Source organism: Artemia sp. Qi Xiang Cuo, chromosome 11, assembly GCF_049724085.1.
Source record: "Artemia sp. Qi Xiang Cuo chromosome 11, ASM4972408v1, whole genome shotgun sequence".
Classification (NCBI taxonomy): Eukaryota; Metazoa; Arthropoda; class Branchiopoda; order Anostraca; family Artemiidae; genus Artemia; species Artemia sp. Qi Xiang Cuo.
The window spans coordinates 50852242-50874454 of NC_142804.1; the positions used below are offsets into that span (position 1 = coordinate 50852242).

Genomic DNA, 22213 nt, shown 5'->3' on the forward strand with positions numbered 1-22213 from the left:
AACTCCCCCGCAGTGCGCAGGATGGGTGGGAACAAGAATTTCTCGAAATAGAATATCCTCCTTTGCGCGTTTTGATATTTTTGCTGAAAAATATCTCCTGGGTTGCATGAGGGCTGAGACAAAGGAAGGTTATGCAAAAATCGGGGATTCGGTTGAATGTGGATTAAATTAAACGGGTTCAGATGCACGGTAATAAAATTGGGTCCCATTTACATCTGCATCAGAAGGGTGGGGGTCAAATAGAGGTTTAGTTGAACGGGGGTTAAGTTAAATGGGTTATGTTGTACGAGTGTTGATACACTTATTGGTATAAATTATATTAAATTATCTCCAAATCTGGAAAAATTCAAAGTAGTGGCAACCCTGGCTTCCAATACTCCTGGATTTAAAGATTGATATTCCTTCAAGGGCCGGACTTACGTAGCTTTTTTCGGCGCTTATTTGAGGTTGAAAAAATCTCGAGTTTTTAGCGCCGATTTACAAAAACGGCGCCAACTTTCGTCATGATCATAAAAAAAAATCCTCAATCATTTCCTTCGGAAGAACTACATAATAATAATAAGTAAAGAACTAAATAATAAGTTGAGATCAATCATGCAACTATAGATAGATCTGCAGTTGACTATTGGTGTCCATGACGTTTGGTTTTGAAAATCTCGTGCAAAAGGCACTGTTTTGGTATCATTTGCCCACTGAGATGCTGAAATCAGTGCCTGGAAAGGCTAATTGTGTCGGGTGCTCCAATTTTGATTTCAAATTTACCGGTAATAAATCATTAACCAATCGCTTTCCATATTTTCCAAAAAGGGGCGGTCTTAACCTTGTCCTTAACTCTTATGTGGTTAACCAATCCCTTTCCGCATTTTCCAAAAGGGGGCGGTCTCAAGAAAAGTTGCCCTGTCAAAAATAGGTTAATACTTTCTTGGGAATTAAGATGAGACGCATTGTAGTTATGTTTGAAATACTGTTTAGTAAAGACTACAATCGTTCTGTGAATGAAATGAACATAAATGTCGATGATTATTTTGAAGAAAACAAGGAAATATATTGGGAATTTATGACAAAATTAGTAAATTTCACTATCAATAGTACCTCAGTTGATGATGACAGCTACTACAAAAAATATAAAGGTGTAATTTTAGCTTACTCAATAATAGTTATAGTGTCAGTTTTTGGAAATACATTGGTGTGCTATGTCATTTTTCGTCACAAAAAGTTACAAACTGTTACCAATTTATTTATTACCAATTTGGCAATTAGTGACTTACTTATGACTGTCTTAAATATACCATTTAACTTGGTCAGACTTTTATCAGACCACTGGCCTTTTGGTGTTTTTATGTGTCAGCTTGTCCCGCATATACAAGTTACTTCAGCCTATGTCTCAACCCTTACGATGACTTGTATTGCAATAGACAGGTACGCCTTTTTTAAAATCAATTTAGGCCGTTCAATTATTAGGGTATAAACACAGGTTTCACATAAGTATCGATAATTTCCACGTAAAATCGATACGTAAATATCAATGATTTGCGGTATAACTCCATAAGCTTTGATAACATTCATAAATACTGGCTATATTAAAATTGTAATTATATATAGATTATATGCAAAACTATTATTTGTTGTAAAATCTGTTGGTAGTTCTTCATTTATATATTTGGTTCTTTTTATGCTTAAACTAAGGTTAATTTTAACTTAAATTATGGTGAACAACTATGATGTCTACCATCTACTAGACAATAGACTATTCCAAAAAGTCTTAATTTGTTACAAATTTAATATATCCAGGATTTTTTTCGGAGGGTGTTTTACTAAAAAAAATTCGGGGGGGGGGGGGTTACACAAAAAAATAAATAAAAAAAGTGTACAAAATTTGTTTATATCTATTGTTTTTACGTTTTTACGAGTCAGACAAATATTTCGGAGGGGGGGGAAACCCTCCTAACCCCCCCCCCCCCCTCGGGGTACGGTATTGATTTGTTGTCATTTAAGGAAGAAACAGATCTTTTCTGTGATACATATACCACGATTTATAATGTATCTTTTAGTCGTTTACTGATAGCAAGTTGAAATAAAAGAGTGAAATATGGCAAAATGCTTTAAAAATATGTAATTTGTCTACCTTTTTGCTAATATGGGGGGATAAAGTAAAATAAAGCGCTTTTAGGGATGGTATAAGTAATCTTCTATCATTCCTAAAAGCGCTTTTCTTTACTTTACCCCTAACCCCCCCTAATGTGGATTATTATAGCTCAGATTGAATATTTGCCACATGTTTCAACGTTTCCTTTAAATTGAAGCAACTTAATTCACCAGTAAGTAGAATTTGGATTTTAATTAAATTAAGTGTTACTGAAAGAAAACTTGTCATATTTTGAAAAATTACATTTACAGTACGGAATTACAATGTATTCTGCTAGAATAATATAATTTCAGATCTTACATACAGGACATGGAATTAAAATTCTTCTAAACATTAACGTAAGTCAAAAACATTCCAGAATTTTTCTTTCCAGTGATTATTACTTACTCTTGTAATAACGACAAGAATTTTTTGAAAAATCGCAACTACAAGGAACCTCGAACTATAAGGAAAATGATATTTTACATGGATAGACTATTCTATAGTTAGAACCAGCCATTTTTTCTTTTGCACAAAACGTCTAAAAACTTAAATAACTAAGTTTTTCCTGAGTGCACAACAGAAAAATAAATTTTGCAGCGTACCTTGAATAATAAAATGTAGCATTATGAGTTGGTGTCTTCCGCTTTCAAAATCCCCTCAAAACAGGAAAAATACCATTTTGACGGGAAAAGCTTAAAACAATTCCTAAGACATAATTGCTAGTTTAGCGATAAAACTAAATTTGGTTCTTCAATCAGAGCTGGGCCTCTATTCGTCTAAAAGTAGGGGCAGCATCTTACTAATTTTGATTAAAAAAAAAAAATGTCTCAAAAACCCCATCTTTCGGAAACAAAGGACAAATTACTGGATTTCCCATGATATACCGGAATTTGTAATTGGTTATACTGACTTTAAATACCTTTGGGTTCCAAATTTAGCAAACTGCTACCCCATTTTTAGATCTCAAAGAGCAAAAGCCAGTGTACGAAAGGCCCGAGACACGAATGGCGTTTTTTACCGAGCGTTTCTTTAGTATTGCTACGCAAGGCCTTATCCCGGGGGGGGGGGTTACCCGGTTTGAACCCCCCCCCCTCAAAATTTTTGACCGAGTCGAAAATTAGTCTAAAAAATACCTGCAAAGACGAAAATACCAGTAAAGACGGGAAAAAATCGGGTAAAACCACCCCCCGAACAAAAATCCCGGATCCGCTCTTGTTGCGACGTACACATTGGGTGGTAAAAAATGTTCGGTAAAACAAACGTCAACGGCAGCGATGCAGCCGTTCCTTGTCGCTGCAATAAAAGAACAGCAAGATAAGCGATTGTTGAGTTTAACGCCTACGCCGAGATGGTACCCCATGGAACTAAATGGAAGAATACAAACTCGGCGTTTTTTTTACGCTGACGACTGTTGATGAGACAATGTGTTTGCATACATTAAGAAAAAAAAGTAAATTGGAAGTCACAAATGAATTTTTTTTTCCTGGGAAGAGAGAGGGTAATCATTAGAAAAAAATAGATAAATTAATGTGGAAGTGCCCAGAAATCAAGGAAGTTTGAAGTGTCAGGGGTTTAAGCCCAAATCAGCCCCTGCCTTCGACCCTAAGAAAATCAAAGCCTATTTTTCATAAATTAAAAAGAGTATTAATCTAATTTATGTACCCTAAACTAAATGCTATTTTAACAAAGTTTAAATTCATTTACATTAACAAACGTTCAACCTACTAGTTTTCAGAATAAATTCTAGTTTAAACACTTCTCATCCCAATACCTTTACGTGTAGAGGGGCGGGGCGTACAATTTGTTTTTCAATGTGTTTCAAATTTGTTATTTTTTGATTATTTCAATTTTTAAAAAGGTTTTGTTCAATGAACAAATACGGAATAATTAGTTGTAAACTTTCTCCTGCTTAACAGGCAACTTCTTCGAAAAAACTTACCAGAGGAATTGCATCAATTGAAGAAGATGTGACGGTAGATTCTTTAGTGCCCAGTGTGTACGCTCTATAGTACCAACGGCGAAAAAAAACGCTCGATTTAAAAAAAAGAAAAAAAATGTAAAAAAAAAAAAAAACACTCGGTAAAACAGGAACCTCAGTAAAAACACCAAATGTGGCTCGGGCCAAGGACCCGATCTTAGTGAGAATATTCTGACTGTCTGTCAATATACAGAAATGCAGAGATATTCAAAATATATTTGTAAATTGAACAGATTAATAAAACTATATAGTTCATTATAAAAAATTCTCAGATGAATCAATTGAAAGCCAAAGGTAATTAAAAGCTAAAATAAGCAGAATTACAAATTATTTTTGTGTTTGACTTATTGACATTGGTAAGTTAAAATTAACTGACAGATTAAAAGCACAAAGGGGAAATCAAAACGCTCGGATGTTGCTCGGGAAAAAATTAAGTGGAATAATAAAACCAAACAATTCTTTAGAGAACGCGGACGGCAATCCTAATAGTTTGTACATTGGCTAATTCAAAATAATATAATTCAAGAGACTATTCATCGATTTGATTTATTATATAGGATTACCAAAGATGCATATCGCCCATTTTTTAGGCTTTAAAGTCCCATTTTTTAGGTTTTTTTAGTATTGCCAAAGAAGCTAAATTTAGTCTTAAATCTTTTATTTACAGCCTCCCTCCCCAAATAAACACTTGTGTATGTACCTTATGAGGATTTATTTTACAAGTATAAAATCGCAAATTTAGACCATATAGTTTGGTGAGAAATATTGACAGGAAGGGAGAGGGACTTAACTCAGTTAAAGGGCAAAAACGAAAAGCAGGGGGATTCTAAAATATCCCAGTTAAATAAGCATCGATCTATATGCGAATGCAGTAATAATATATACATTTCGCATGAAAGATTTTTTTTTTCCAAAATTAAGGCTCTGAACGATTTTTCCGAAAGTCGCGATCTATCTAGATCGTTTTTTCTCAATGTTTAAAGGCGCTAGTGAGGATGTTCCTGTGTTGCTTTGCCTGGGATAACTTGTTTTGTGTCTGTGACGACTTATACCTTGGTTTTTATTTCACATATCAAAACCCTTGTTCCTGGATGAGTTGCCTGTTTAGGAAGATTTGTTTCTGTAACGTTTTCTGTGACAATGTTTCTTTTCTTTTTTTTACTTTGTTGATTCAGTGATTTTTAGGGTCCAGGCTAAAAATTGAATATGAAACAAGCTTTTACAACTGAAAGCAAGGAGCAACATTAAAAATGAAAACAAACAGAAATTATTACGTACTTTAGGTGTTTCCATCATCAATATCTAACTCTTCACACTAACGTTTTTTAGTAATTGAGTCGCCAAAGAGAAAGTAAAACAAGTAAAAAGAATTTATATATAAATTCTGGAAAATTTCCCTGTCTAAAGTTTACATTTTTTAGTAATTGAGTCGCCAAAGAGAAAGTAAAACAAGTAAAAAGAATTTTATATATAAATTCTGGAAAATTTCCCCGTCTATAATTTTCCCTGTAAACCCTAACCCCCCTCCCCCACCCATAAAATTCCTCCCATAGAAAATTCTTCCTGTGGAAAATCCCTCCGTAGAAATCCCCCCTCCCAAAAATTGTCTTTATTCTTCCAAATAACATCGGCTATACTATATGTAAACAATGGGTAAATTTTATAACTTACAACCCTTTCTCCAGGGGGCAGTATGGGGTCATGTAATTTCCAGAGCTACACTTATTGTACCTTTCGACTATATTGAAATTAGTGGTTGCCACAAAATTTTGTTCGGACGATTTGGAAAATGGGCATGGGAGGAAGGCTAGCTATACTTCAATGTTTTTGATTACTTAAAAAGAGCACTAGAACTTTGAATTTTGGTTTGAATGAGCCCTCTTCCGATCTTCTAGGACTATTGGTACGATACGATCAGCCCTGGGAAAAAAAAACAACATCCTTGATCTTTCTTCAGGTAAAAAAAGACGAAATTCCACATTTCTTTAGATGGGAGCTTGCAACCTCTACACCAGGGTTCTTTGGTATGCTAAATTAGATGGTGCGATTTTTCATTAAGATTTTTTGACTACTTGGTGATGTTTTCCCCATTTGTTCGAAAATTAAACAATTTTTCTCAGGCTCGTAGCCTTTGGTGGGTAACATTAAACTTAATGAATTCTGTATATTTGGCAATCAGCATAAAATGCCCATTCTTTTGGTTTATCTGCTCCTGTAAGAAATTTCGTTTTTAGAGTTTCGGTTACTATTGGGCCGAGTCGCTCCTAATTACAGTTACCACGAGCTGTTTGATCTAAAGTAGCGCTCTCCAAATGGTCTCGACATGCGATACACTTTTATCAGACAATCTAAAATTGCGATTTCCAAATTGGTTACTGCAATACATCGGCCTTTTACATAATAGGTTATTAAAAGAAAAGATTCTGAAATGGGCTGTTAAAAAAACTAAAATAAAATAAAAGAATGCTTAATTAGAAAGGAATCGCCCTTTTATTCTCCTCAAGTACTAGTTCCCAGTATCTCCTCAAGGGAAACGTTTTAACATGCAGGCCTCTGCTTCCATAGCTATATCCATGTCAAGAAGTTGCATTTCGTCTCGTCTACTTCTATAGTGTTGAATTACCTACTTTTAGCACTTCTTCAATGTAGATTTTCGCTGATGTAAATCCCAGCAATTGTCGTTGACTAATTACCTGTCATTTTCCAAATACCAACGAGAGCATTGTGTTAACAAAAATGCACCCAATCGATCTTTCAAATGTCTATTGCTAATGTTATATCTTTATTTTTCTTCATTATTCATCGGCTAGTGTCATTCAACAGATAGCTGTCATTCAGTCTTGTATATATGTAATAATATATAAAGTCTTTAAAAAGTCTCATACGTTATCTTATGCTTGCGTCATAAGAACGGTCGTAGTTGTAATTCTATTTTTATATGGGGAAGGGGGGAGGGGGTAATAGAGTGTTAAATATAAAAAGGTACTTGTCTGTTAAACAGAACACACACAAGAAATGAAGTTAGGTTAATCCTAATTAAATATACCAAAACATAATGATAGTAGATAATTTCGGTGACCACACTGCCTTTCCATGACGATAAAATAAAAGTTCAAAATAAGGATAAAATACTTTTTAATAGACAATGTATAGAAATTCACAAAAAATACCAGCTATTTCGGTCACATATACAGTGACCGTCATCAGTAGTAAAACTGCTGATGACGGTCACTGTATATGTGACCGAAATATCTGGTATTTTTGTGAATTTCTATACACTGTCTATTAAAAAGGATTTTTATCCCTATTTGAACTTTTATTTTATCATAATCATAGCATAATACTTTAGAAACAAAATTATAGAAACTATGACAAAGAATTATGGAAAGCAAGCCGCGCAGAACGCATTATATTAGGTACTTCACTTAACCTAACCTAACTAGCCTAAACCAAAGTATAATCACCTACGGAACAGGTACTGACAAAACTCTCCAAAAGTGACCCCGCGTACCTCAGCGCCTCTAGACACAAAGTGCTGTACGACTTAATCGCTCCGAGCCAAAGTACTTTGCTACGAGCCAATAAATTATGCTAGAGCGTGATTCAGGCGACGAGTGACCGGGAAAGTTGTATTGAATTGTGTAACTACGGTATTTAGTTGCCAGGTTCGCATAGGTATGGAATCGTCTCCGGAGACGCGGACAAAGGGTCACTTTTTTGTGTGGAGAGGATAAGTTTTGTCAGTACTTGTTCCGTAGGTGATACTTTGGCCTAAACCCAACCACCTCTAAATATTAAATATTTAATTGAGACATACCTATATCGTAGTTTTCTCACTCAAAATAAGCAAATCCTAACCGATTCCGGAGAGGCAAACCGGTTTTTGTCATATTTTAGACAGCGTAATACTTCGTCGTAGTTATAAGTCCACCTGTCTGTGAGTGAGGGGATAACCTAAAATTAATTATGAATTATATGCTGTGATAATTATGTGTTATAAACCCTGCTGTAGCCATAATTCTATACTTTTTTGTTTTTTTTATCACTCTAGAGGAAACGACCATGTATAAAAATTACGCTATATTTATAAAACGAGCAGTTTCTCGAATATGTTTCCCCTCGAATCTGTTTAAAGACATAAAATAATTTTTTTAATTATCTTCAGGTATCAAGTTATAATGAAACCACTTAAGCCTAGGCTAAGGATCTGTCATGGATTTTTGATAGTAGTGTCAATTTGGCTCACATCCACAATAGCAGCACTACCCTACGCTGTTTATGGAAACGTCGTGGAAATGTTCACCTATCGACGTCTCCAGCGTTGCCGAATTCAGTTTCCTGAGCCGGCTATGGAATATGCAAAATGGCTGACTATTATTACTTTGTTGACTCAATATGTAGTTCCCATGTCAGTGAGTGGAGTTGCCTATGCTTCGATCTGCAGTAAGGTAAGATTTTTCCCAAGTCCAATAAAGACTTTTCAATTGCACCAAATCTTGCATAAACTTAATTGGGAGCTACCGCACACGCAGGAGAAGGCCTTTGAGCCAGCTTATCGCCTCAAAATTCAGTATCTTTTCAATTTTATCAATTTTTTTCTTGGAGTAATTATTCTGTTTTGATGTTTTATTTTGTCTCCTCCTACTACCATAAAAAAGTATGGGCCTCAAAAAATGTCAGCGTCTATTTGTGAACATTTAATGGGGCAACTAAGTCAGGTTCTAGAAGCAAGTACTTCCAGTCCTGGCGTTAAGACTCATGTTTTGACAAAATCCAACACATGCGGTTAAAATACTTGCGGATTACGGAAGGAAAGAACATGGAGGCATTGAAAGACTGATTTTAGCCGTTAAAAAATCATCAAATAATATTAAAAAAGTCATCCTGAGCATAAAAGATCCCATTGTATTCGGAAGGCTTGGGAAGATATCTCGAGACAGACGAATTTGCCAGGTAAGGATGCGTTGAACAGTGCACTAGACTGTTTTAATCGCAAGCTATCCACCAAATTATGATCAAAGCTCACAATCCACTGAAAGCGAAGTTTGTTTTTTAACCTTGATATGTTTTTAGATAAGTTAAAAAACAAATAGTGGAAATTTTTTACTTAATCTCTTCCTTCCTCTTCGTAACATCAAAAGAATACAGAGTATATGGTTGAATGGAATCGTCAGCATTTTTCAAAATCAAATTTTTTACCTTTCTACATTTTTTTATGTGAACAGAGTCTGCGGTTTCACTGCTGTGGCGATTCATTGCGGAATACGCACCGCAGTGCGTTTTCCGCAACGCACCTGTCTTTGTGAATATTAGGTTACAGGGAAATTTCCTGTACATTACCTGCCAGAGTTGGGATGACAATGAGAATTATTTTTGAAAAACTTGGTTCTTTTTAGCTTCATCGAGAAACTATTATAGGTAGGTTGTTATGCATATGTAAAAAAAAATGGCGATGAGTTGCCACGTGAAACAGCCTCCCATCATAGGGAGTGCAATAGCACCACCTATGTAAAGAGCGAAGTGAGTTCAATGCAGGGTTGTCAACTGTCGCACTTTTGTGCTTTTGTCGCACTTTTTTAGTCATTGTCGTACTGTTGTGCGTACAGTACAGAAAACCGCAATTTTCCATGAAAAGCCGGAAAGCATCACACAGAAGTGGTACAGTTTCTTTGTCTATTAGAGAATTGACTTTAGTATACGAAAGAAAAAAAAAATTGCCAACAGCGACCTTTCTGAGTTCGTAGTGTGACTAGAATATAGCGTCATCTCTAATTTGTTGACGGCATACCAGCTCAAGCAGTTCGATCAACTGATAAAGAATAAAGAACCTGAACGTTTGAAATCTGGTGCTCAGTGAATTTGATCCGATTTAATCTTGTTTTCAGTCATGGAAAGAAGTAAGAACCAATAAAAAGAAGAGAAACAAGAAAGGTTAGCGAAGCTTTTTTAAGCCTCGTCATCAAAATTCTAGTAGGTTATGCTCTTTTTTACTCCAATAACCATATTTTGAGGAAATTACAGTTTGAGCCCTCAAAAGGACTAAGAGGGCTCAAAATAGCGTATGGTAACAAAAAGTGAAAAATATTTTTCTGGAAAAAAAATGTCTTGGGAGAAAAAATTGTCATTTCGGTAAATTTGAAGTTTCTGAAATAATTTAGCAAGGCTGAAAATGAATACATCACTTGATACATTTTTTTATCGAACAGCTCGTGGTAACGAACTGTAAGTAAGGAACGATGCGGCTCAATAGTAGCCGAAACTCTAAAATATAAAATTTTGATATCAATAGATATATCAAAAGATTCAGCTTATCATGTTGATTCCAAATATATAAGATTAATTAACTTTAGTATTACCCATCAGACGCTACGAGCCTAAGAATATTTTTCCTGATTTTAGAAAATGGTGAGAATACTCCCTAAAATTCAAAAAGGCTTAGTGAAAACCACACCATCTGATTCAGCGTATCAGATAACCCAACTGTAAAGGTTTCAAGCTCCTTTCTGCAAAAATGTGGAACTTAGTAAATTTTTTGCCAGAAGAAAGGTCACAGATACGTGTTTATTTTTTCTTTTGTTTCTTGCTTTTCCAAGGGGTGATAATTTCGAACCAATGGTCCTATAACATCGGAAGAAGGATAATATGAACGGAAATTAAAAGTTCTAGTGCCCTTTTTAAGTAACCAAAAAGAGTGGAGAGCAGCTAGCCCCCTCCCACCCCCCTCTTTTCTCCCAAATCATCCGATCAAAATTTTGGGATTGCCATTTTGTTCAGCATAGTTGAAAGATCCAAAAACTATACCTATGGAGATAACATGATCCCCACAGCCTCTGGAGGAAGGTTCTTCAGTTATAAAGTTTGCCCATTGTTTACTTAGTAGTATTTGTTATTGGCAAATATGCCAGATCTCCTGTACGAAATTCTTTTTATTTGCCGTACTTTCTCTTTGCCGACTCAATTTTATGCGTGGAGATGTTAAGGGTAATTGCCCGGGGTATATTTTCACCGGGTTTGAATTGTCTCAAGGATCTTTCTCTTGTGGGGGAAACGTTTTTCCGTGGAGGTAGAGCCAAATTTATCAGTATAATTAAAAACCATCAAAAAATAAATTTAAAAAACAAGTTTTTTCAACTGAAAGTAAGGAGAAACATTAAACCCTGAAACGAACAGAAATAATACGTATATGAAGTGGGTTGCCCCCTCCTCAGCACCTCGCTCTTGACGCTAATGTCTGAAAGATTTTTTAATAAAAGTGCTAAAATACTTTAGTGCGAAGAGCGAAGTGTTGAGAAGAAGTCAGTCCCCTTCATATACCGGAAAGGGCTGTGAAATATGAAATTTACCCATATTGTTTATACATAATACTTGTTACTAAAATGTACTACAGATCAAAAGATCACCGGTTCAAACGTGGTTGTCCCCTAATTTTAGTCAGAAAGGAAGTGAAGTGGTATAACATTGAACTTTAACACATAAAGTAATTAAAATTTTCATCAAACTGTTTTATGTATTTTTGTATTATTTGAAAAACGATTTCAAATTTCAAATTTTTTTTGACTGAAAGTAAGAAGCGACATTAAAACTAAAATTAACATAAATTATTCCGTGTATGAAAGTGCTATCTCTCCTCAACGCTTTGCTCTTTACAGGGCTAGTCACCCTCTTTAAAAAGGATACTAGGACTCCTGATTTCTAATTAATTGACCGTATCTGAAGCTTATACGATGATATTATACGACAACCTACTACTATACTAACAACTCACCACAGCACTAAGCCGCCTGAGGCCAACACAGCTACGCATGCTCCTCCTCCATCCCAATATATTCAAAGCCTCCCTTTTTATACCCTCCAACGAAGTTCCAATATCCTTTAAATCTTTCTTTATGACGTCCTCCCACCCCAGACGACGACGACTTGCTTTCCGTTTAGCCCTGGACAGTTGGCCGAAAAGAACAATCTTCGGCAATCTGTCATCCTTCATCCGCACAACTTGCCCTACCCACCTCAACCTTTCTTTCATTATGGCCCTAGAGAGCGGTATTGAACCACATTTTTCGTAAATGTGGTCTTTTGTTTGAAGTACGGTCAGTCAGCCGGGTACCCATAACAATCCTTAAGCAATTTCTCTGGAAAACATCTACCAAATCTTCATCCGCTTTTTGGAGCGCCCATGTTTCACAGCCATATTTGACCAATGTCATCACTGTAGCTTCTAATATTCTACTCTTGGTTTGCTGACTTATCTTCCTGTTCTTCCAAACTTTTTTAACTTTGAAAAAACACCCCGAATCTTGGCTATTCTACTTTTAACATCTTTACTGCTCCCACCGTCTTTAGTAATAATACCACCAAGGTAAGTGAAGCTGCCCACCTGATCAAATTTTTTATTACCCAACGTCACCTTTTCATCTTCACTTATTCCTAGCCTTAGTGACTTAGTCTTCTTAGTCTTCACCCTGAACTCGCAAAACCTCTAAAAGTTCATTTATTTTGCTGACACTTTCATCTAGGATGCTTAAACCATCAGCATAATCCAAGTCCAGGAGACTTTTTCCTCCCCATTTGATTCTGTGTTCTCCTATTGCCTTTCCTGTACTCCTTAAGACAAAGTCCATCAAAATAATCCTTGTAAAGGGGGATATTCCAGGTACAGTTATACATTGGGCTCAGAATGTGTTTTATGTGTTATATCTCAGAAGTAATGCTCAGTTTATAGTGCCGATTCAACGGTGATGTACTGAAAATAATACTAATGACCAAATTGACTCCGGTATCTTTTTCTTTAGAAAGATTTTGAGTTTTTTACTTTACTTTCTAATATTTTTCAGATTTACGTAAGCATGAACGTCAAACTACATAAAATATTACTTGATATGTAAGAGTGTAGTGGCAGACCACTGCTTGCAACATATGACATAAGACGGCACTGTTGTACTAGTTGGAATCCACGCGATATATTATATAGGGAAGATGCTTAAGCAACTAGACAAACGGGTTTCTTTCAATAGAGAATTGGATTGCAAACCGTGGTTTGTCATTGCGTTTGCAATATTTAAACTTTTGTTTTTTGGGATTTAGGTGGGGAAAAGGTACCTAGGTTAGGTAAGGTTAGGTTATGTATTTAATATATGCTATGCATTACCCCCACCCCTAATTTGCAAATATATATATATATATATATATATATATATATATATATATATATATAAAAATATATATATATATATATATATATATATATATATATATATATATATATATATATATATATATATATATATATATATATATATATATATATATATATATATATATATATATATATATATATATATATATATATATATATATATATATATATATATATATATATATATATATATATATATATATATATATATATATATATATATATATATATATAGCCGAAATTTGTCTCTAAACTATTATATTTTCATCCTATTTTGTTTTATTTCATTAGCATTAACCAAACTTCACTTCTTGCGTAGTTTGCAGCTAATAAAACAGTACCCATAAAACTAACCTAACTAGTTTTAATTTGTGTATTCTAATAAGATCTTTTTGTCTTTTATAATTTGGGTACCGAATTGCCTGAAAGTCTTTAACAATGTCGTCAATATTAAACTTAGTCATTTGTATTGTAAATATAATATATCATAATATTTTTGTAACGTTCTAGGTACTTGGCTTTTCTCTGGATTTTTTTTTTATTTTTCGACATCACCCTCGGGCTGATACAGAATTTAAGTTTGGGGACACCAAAAACATTTGGGCACCCGATTTGTATTTTTGCCTCTTAGCATAACTCTGAACCTTGTGAGGGTGGCCCTTTAACCCTCCTCTAAATCTGCCCATGCCCTCACCCAGGGTCGTATCCAGGATTTTTTTCGGGGGGGGGGGTTAGATCAAGTTTTTTGGGGGGTGGCTTACAAAACAAAATATTATCATAAACTTGCTTATATTCATTTATGTTACGTTTTTACGAGTCAGACAAACATTTCGGGGGGGGGGCAAACCCCTAACCCCCTTTGTACGGCCTTGCCCTCACCCATCCATAAAAATTGTTTCTGGGTCAGATGGTTTGAATTGAACATCGTCGCATAAATTTTCACCAACAAATTTGGAATCTCCACATAGTCCTGTCATGTCTTTAGGAATTGGCAAAAGTCCCTGTGTCAGTAAGTTTACACATCTCACGAAAACATGCCAATTCACAGTTTTTATGACACCACGTGCTAAGTGCTATCCCATGTTTTTACCTCTTTCTATTACTTAGGTATCGGGAACCTTGTCTAACACGAACATTATGCAGAGCAGGTGGGCGATTTAAGTGGAGATCCTTATTAATGGTGTCATTTCGGAGGCCGATAATTTATCTAATGTTTGATAATTTGTCGTGAAAGAAAAATTCTTGAAATGCTGTTTTAAAAGCTTTTATGTTTTGACAATAACAAATTCCGAATAATATGAATTACTTTTAACTAACAAATGTCTTAAGAATATAAATAGCAAGTCAAAATCTTAGTTATTAAGCTGAAAACCAAAATAGAATTTACGAATATTCCTTTTATCTGCAAATAAAGAAACAATGTTAATTAATAGCGAACAGAACGTTAGAACAAAAATTAGGTTTTCAAAGAAAGGTAAAGAGGTAAATTAAACCTAAGATGAGCACAAATAAAGTCAAATAATGTTTTAACTTACAACCAACAGCAATAACTATCATTGAGTATATGGCCCCAAAACGAGCAGAGTCCTAGGCAGCGCAATAGTGCAGCCTAAGTAAATAACGATGTTGACACAATTTATTATTTTTTTTCAGACCAGGGCACCTCGTATAAAAGGAGTTACCGTAGGAACTTCAAAAGGGGCTCATTCGATCCAAAATTGAAAGTTCCCCCCCCTCTACGCCCATCATTTCCTCAAACTCACCCAATCAAAGTTTTGAGATAGGCATTTTGTTCAACATAGTTTGAAGATCCAGTAATTATGTCTTTGGGGATGACAACCCCCTACAGCCCTCAGGACAAGGGCTAAGAGTTATGCTAGGTGTTCATTATTAACATAAAAGGTTTTTATGCAAGGAAAGTCCTATAAAGTTCGGAAGTGGCTCATTTGACTGGAAATCAAAAGTTCTAGTTCCCTTCTTAAGAGTCAAAAGTGATCAAAAGGCAGCTAGACTCCCCCCCCCCCCACATCCTCTTTTCCCCAAATGCATCCGATAGAAATTTTGAGATAGCAATTTTATTCAAAATAGTCCATAGATAATATAACAAAGCCTTTTGGGTCGAAACAAATCCCAGAGCCTGGGGTCAACGGTTGTAAGTTATGCCCCTGGGGCAAGGGCAGATCCAGATTTTTTTCAGGGGGGGGGGTTACTAATTTTTGACTTAGTTTTTGGCTAATTTTACTGATTTTTACCTCGGTTTACTAATTTTCGACTTATTTTTGACTCGCTCAAAAATTTCGGGGGGGCTCAAACCGGGTAGCCCCCCCCCTTGGATACGGCCTTGCTCTGGGGCATATAAGATTTTATGGAAGGGGAGTAGTAAGGCCATTATACATTCAGAACTAAAAAAAACTGTTTTTTTTAGCCAATTGCTGCATAGTGAAGAAACAGCCTAAGGGCCTAACAGCTGCAATGGATACAGACGGTACATAATTTGCTCGTCATAAGTACTCATGGGATATTGTAGCTATGAGGCCATAGCAACCAATCCATAGCAACCAGAATCAATATAAGGAGTGATTTTGACTGTAATTCATCAAGGAGGCACACTTGTGCCTCTATAAAGAGGCGACCCACCACAATGTTAAGCGATTTCAGGTCCTAGAGGTCGCAGAGAGACGGCGGTAATCGCATTTTGTAGCCCAAGCTCAAACTAAGAAACTTGCAAAATTTCATCCTTCTCCGACTTTATCTTCATGGGGTAAACTGGGCCGGAAGTTTCGACCCTCCCACCACAGCCCCCCTTTAACGTTGTCCGATTGGGCTGAAATTTAGAGGTTAAGCTTGCCTAGGGCCCGGGAGCTCATCCTCGAAATTTCAGCTCAATCCGATCACTCCTTTCCTGTTTTCAAAAAACCAAATATAGCCACTTAAAATTCATCATCATCATTTCTTTTTTTTTCTTATCCACGCCTACAGGCCACAGTTGGAAACTGATCCGGGTGAATGAGGACTCATTCGAAGCAGAATTTGACCTGTTAGGGCCTTTTGATATTTTCAGACCGAAAATATTATCCCCCGAATTTACATTTACGAAAAACCTCGTTTTCCTATAATAGCCCATGTTAATTTTTCCTACCACAACCCCCCTTTAACGTTGTCTGATCGGGCTGAAATTTGGAGGACAAGCTTTGCTGGGGACTGGGAGCTTATCCTCGAAATTTCAGCTCAATCTGATCACTCCTTCCCAGTTTTCCAAAAACCAAATATCAAGTTTTGTGGGAATTCGCTTTGCGAAAAAAGATTCCATTTACTAAAAAACAATTACAATTGTGTCTCATTAGTCCAGCGGTTGATACTTCAGACTGTCAGGCGGAAAACTCGGGTTCGATTCACCGTCAGAGCAAATTTTTTATATACTGAATTTAAACGTTAAAAAAGAAACTCAGTTTCCTTTTTAAATTATTTGAACAAAATTACGTTTTCTAAAGAGTTAAAGAGGCTGAGTTACAACGGTCGACCCTTAAAACGTACCGGGATTAGGAGGCACAGTTGGGGGGCTGTTAAAGAGGTTGAGTCACAAGTTCGAACCTTAAACCGTACGGGGATTAGGAGGTGCAGTTGGGGGGCTGTCACCCCCCAAACCCCCGCTTCAGGCACCCTGTACGACGTGATTTGAGTATTCAGGAATTAAAAGCCTTAACACAGGAGTGTTCTAAGAGCGGGGGGTTTGGGGGGTGGCAGCCCCCCAACTTTAACTCCTGACATGATCAGCTAACAGTTAGTCAAGCAATAATAAGTAATAAACTGTACAAAAACGTGCAGAAATTATTTGAAAAAAACTACGTTTTCTAAAGAGTTAAAGAGGCTGAGTTACAAGGTCGAACCTTAAAACGTACAGGGATTAGAAGGCACAGTTGGGGGCTGCCGCCCCCAAACCCCCGCTTTCGCAGCCTTTAAATAAAAAAAAGTTTTTTAAACTGAAAGTAAGGAGCGACATTAAATCTTAAAACGAACAGAAATTATTCCGTATATGAAAGAGGCTGTGCCCTCCTCAACGCCTCGCTCTTTACGCTAAAGTTTGACTGTGTCTCACAACTTTATTTTTTAAAACAATAAAAAACTTAAAACTTTAGCGTAAAGAGTTAGGCGTTGAGGAGGGCACAGCCTCTTTCATATACGGAATAATTTCTGTTCGTTTTAAGATTTAATGTCGCTCCTTACTTTCAGTTTAAAAAACTTTTTTTTTATTTAAAGGCTGCGAAAGCGGGGGTTGGGAGGCGGCAGCCCCCCAACTGTGCCTTCTAATCCCTGTACGTTTTAAGGTTCGACCTTGTAACTCAGCCTCTTTAACTCTTTAGAAAACGTAGTTTTTTTCAAATAATATTAGAAAGAGAATTGAATTCAGAGAGAGAATAGTTTGTTTATACTCTATTATTTGACAAGATAATATCATAGAAAATAAGTACTATGTTTACGCTATTAGAAGTTGATGGTGGAGCAGGCAGAAGCAACGATACAAAAATGGGAGTACCAAACACAGCAGTAGAAATCACAAGAGGATCTCGACTAAACCTTGAATGGGATGATTTGTATGCAAGATATGTGATATCATTGAGCAAATTTAAATTGGAGGAGCCATTATGCTTTGCAGCAAAACTTGATGTAGTGCATATAAATAGACTTCAAGCTACTTTAAATACAACAGTGAAATATATTGAGGAAAATAAGCTGTATCAGTGATTATTATTGTTATTGCAATTATATTTAATAAAAATGTTTCTAAACCGAAAATATATTCTATAGCAGGATAGCGAATATTCTTGAAGTAGAAAGAATCCTGCTTAGTCTGAAGTTGGTTGTGAGATTGTTAGGATTGTAAGAAATGGATGGATTTGAGACAGAGAAAATTATACGGAATCTTGTGTTTATGGAAAAATGTTTGATTCTAGATGATGATTCTAGAGAGTTATCTCTTCAAAGGAACATATTTTCTCTAAGAATACTTGACGATATAATGCAAAATGATTCTCCATCCTTAGCCTATTGTATGAAACTTTTACGTCGTGATCCAAACGCATTTACACACGTTATTGATATATTAATCAAAACAGAACAAAATGATATTGTGGATTTGCTTTTGAACACACTACCTTAGCAATTTAAGACTATGATTTTTCTTAATGAAAATAATACTGAATCGAAAATTTAGACGATCCTGTTCAAACAGGTTTTATGATATCATTCGATTACTCCTCTCTCTCCCTCTCTCCCTCTCAAATTACCGATGGTATCTCAGTTTCATTTAGGTGGTGAAAGTGTCAACACATGAAAAAATGTTCTATACATGTCCACTATGAATGTATACACTGGGCAGCTGGTTATCATGTGTGAATTGTACAAGGATTGACGAGTATGATGAAAAGTGTAGATTATATAACCCATGTAAATTGGATAGTCCATGATACTAATTTCATTCGTATTGTAAAATTGGTGTGTTTCAATTTACGTATTTTAAACTGTCTCACATATAGTGCTCTTTAAATGGTGAATCACATTCTGTAACATCTAAATAAAAATCAACAGGCTTATAATCATACTAGCCATTGTCTTTAAAATGATGACATAGAAAGCAAATTCTTTTGTTATTCCAGCAGTTGAATCGTAGACATGGTTCCTCTTCCCAAAACAATTTAAAGCCACGACGAAAGCAGTCTCTTAATAATAAACTAAAACTACGTTTAAGATTCTTTCCAATCCTACCAGTATAGATATTCTACCACAGATTACATTTATCATAATGACCATTGGAGCTTAGGTTTCCTCTAGAGTGTGAGAGTCATACACCTCTTTAAGACAGAAATTACAGCCTTTAATTTGTGCAGTATATCCTCTATTCAGAAACCAGATCGGTATTAAAATCGCCAGCAATAACAAAATGCAACGCATGATCCGATATCTTTTGAATTAAGGTTTGAAGTCCATTACAAGCACAAGAGAACTTCTTAAGCGAACGAGTGGAACAATCGTTATATGGCAGATAACCACTAACTGATACAATATTACCAAGATGCACAGCAAGAAAAGTGTCATCTGATTGGAAAAGCACAGGACTCGCACCAGAAATATTTTTCTTAAAAACACAAGCTAAATCACAAGAGGGCGGCCGCGCGTAATTTTTGCTGAACGCTTAAAAACAATTTGGTCACTGCTTCGTCTCAGAAAATTTTCACTAAAGGCAGTCAGTGAATGTTGTTGGAGACAAAGAACGTCGTAATTAACATACAAATCATCCATAAAAAGGTCCTTGCTTCTCGTTCTATTATTATTAAATGAGACTGTACTTATCTCCGGCTTCATTTCTCAGAATAGACCTTATCCGTGATCTTCTTAATCACAGGGCATCGTAGGCTGTAAGAAGGATGAGATCCTCCACAATTGGTACATTTCGGAGATTCCGTACAACGATCGCTGTTCGTAGATAAATGCAGCCCAGCACAACTAGCGCACTTAGGAGTTTTACTCGGACATGGTCTTTACTCGCACATGCCAGGAGAAGGACACTTGAAGCAACACTTTGGCAATTGTTCGAACTCATAAACACGGAAGTTTTCATACCTAATCTTCACACCGTTTCGCAGAAATGATTCTTTGGAAATCGCGTCTGCAAATTAAAGCTTACCGATTTGCTTGTTCCAAATCGACTAGACCCGAGTATACCGAACTGGTCCGTAGCATTTCAAGCTCAAAATCAGACAGAAATTCTCGAATAACACCTGAGTGTTTTATAGATAATACTTTCACACCAGAACCAGGCAGAGCCTCATTTGCTGATTTGCAAAAATCCTCAGCTGCAGATCTCTCAATATTCACCTTCCACCGCTTTTCATTCGCTCGCACACTGGTCAACAGCTGATGACCAGAAATTGAGTCTATTATTGATTTTTGCTTTAGCGGGTCACCATGCTTAAGCAGGGGATCGGAGATCAAAATTGTAGTATGCGTATCACACGCAGCAGGTTGGCTAATCACAAGTAATTGAGGAAAGTTCAGATTGTACGAATCTATCTTGGCAGAAACTAGCAAAATCGCTTGCTCAAGGCTCGTAAGCTCGGCTGTAACCTGCGTAAACGCTGTTGCAGGGATCACAGGAACTTCTGATGGCTTTTTGATGACGAAAGAGGAGGGCTCTTCTCCATCGGTATCACAGTTCTTCATAAAGTCTATAATATCTTGCAAGTGATTGTGAATTACATTTGCGCCCCTTCTGACGGGGGGGATCATCTTCAGTCACACAACTCCATAGCTTGGCTTTCTCTGGCTTAATAGTTTCCAAATCTTTAAAAAAGTCCACTCCTTTCCATAAAATAACGGCTTCATGAATACCACTTAAATTGTCCCGAACAAAGTTCAGCAGCGGTGAATACACAAGCTCGGAATCGCTCTTCTCATTATAAATTCATTTCAAAGCAATAATTTAATCCAACACACGCCGGGCACACGTGCTTCTTACGTGACGAGCGATGAATGATAGTGATGGGGCTCATTTGATTGGTAAAATGGGAAGTTCTAGTGCCATTTTAAAAGTCGAAAGTGATTGGAAGGTAACCATCCCCCTCCCCATGCTCATCGTTTTCCCGAAACACATCCAATCAAAATTTCGAGATAGCTATTTTGTTTAACATTGTTGAAAGGTCTAGTAATTATGCCGTTGAGCATGTCAAATCCACTACATCCATCAGGGCAAGGACTATAAGTTAGACAATTCGTTCATGGTTTATATATGGTATATGTTATTGAGAAAGGTGGACATATTTGACCTTTACCTTCCAAAAAGATGAAGGGTATTCAGATGAGCCTTTCAGAGAATGTTGAGGGGAGTGTTGACCTAAATCAAATACACGTTATGAATGAGTTTATTAATTTGGAACTGTCAGGATATGATAAGCGACATGATAAATTGACCGAAAAGACAATCTTCGCACGCTACTACCACTACTATTACTACTACTACAACTACTACTGCTATTACTGCTACCACAACTACTACTACCACAACTACTATTACTTCTTCTACCACTTCTATCACCGGAACTACTGCATCTGTAGCGAGTACTACCAAGCCTGAGTATATCGAAATGAACATCTAAGGAAACTTTGAAGGGAAAGTTGAACTAAATCAAAACATACTATGTGCATACAGATTGCTGATACTGGCGTATCAAATGTAAATTATGCCAATCGCTCTCTGATAATATACAGACAAAATGTATTTTAAATGTCTTTTCTTTTTGTGACTTTAAACAACGAACATAATTGCATGTTAAACACTCAGTATACCTTGTCAACCATAGTTCAGTCAGCCTTGGTCATTCTGGTGATTTTCTTTCTGTTTTTGTTTATGTTTTTATGACAAATCAAAACACACTGTTCGAAGAAAAAAAAGTTTTCAGTAAAGCGCAATCGACCCTCTGGTCTTTAGAGGGCTTAAAGGGCGTAATCCCCACTCGTGTTTGTGACGACACTGCCTACTATGACTATAAACCAAGTGATTTTTATTTGGCAGTTACCGAATGTGATTCACCACTTGAAAAAATTGTATGTGATATTGCTTCAAATAGACAGATTGAAACTCGTGAATTTCATAATATGAGTGCAAATAGTATCATTGACTATACAAAGAGATATGACAAGAGTGAAGTTACATTGTACTGCAGAAAATGTGACCCTGGCTTTGCAGTCAATCAAGATCAATATACAGTGAATCCAAATGATTTACCACCATTAGTGGTTCACGACAGCTGCCTATACACAGATGAAGAAATCTAAAAGTGAAGATTTAAAGACATTGTTGTACATATACATTTTATTAATAAGCAAATTCACAAACATTTTTTAAGCACTTTACTCTTAG

General features: G+C 36.1%; 1 protein-coding gene across 1 annotated transcript in view; it reads left to right on the forward strand.

Moving 5' to 3' along the window:
* Positions 1-1000: 1000 nt before the first annotated feature.
* Positions 1001-22213, forward strand: part of LOC148947099 (G protein-coupled receptor 83-like) — a 40353-nt gene continuing 19140 nt past the window's right edge. Inside the window, exons 1-2 of the mRNA XM_089097263.1 lie at positions 1001-1419; positions 8272-8554. Coding sequence (XP_088953389.1) covers positions 1001-1419; positions 8272-8554 — 702 coding nt within the window. The remainder of the gene's footprint in view (positions 1420-8271; positions 8555-22213) is intronic.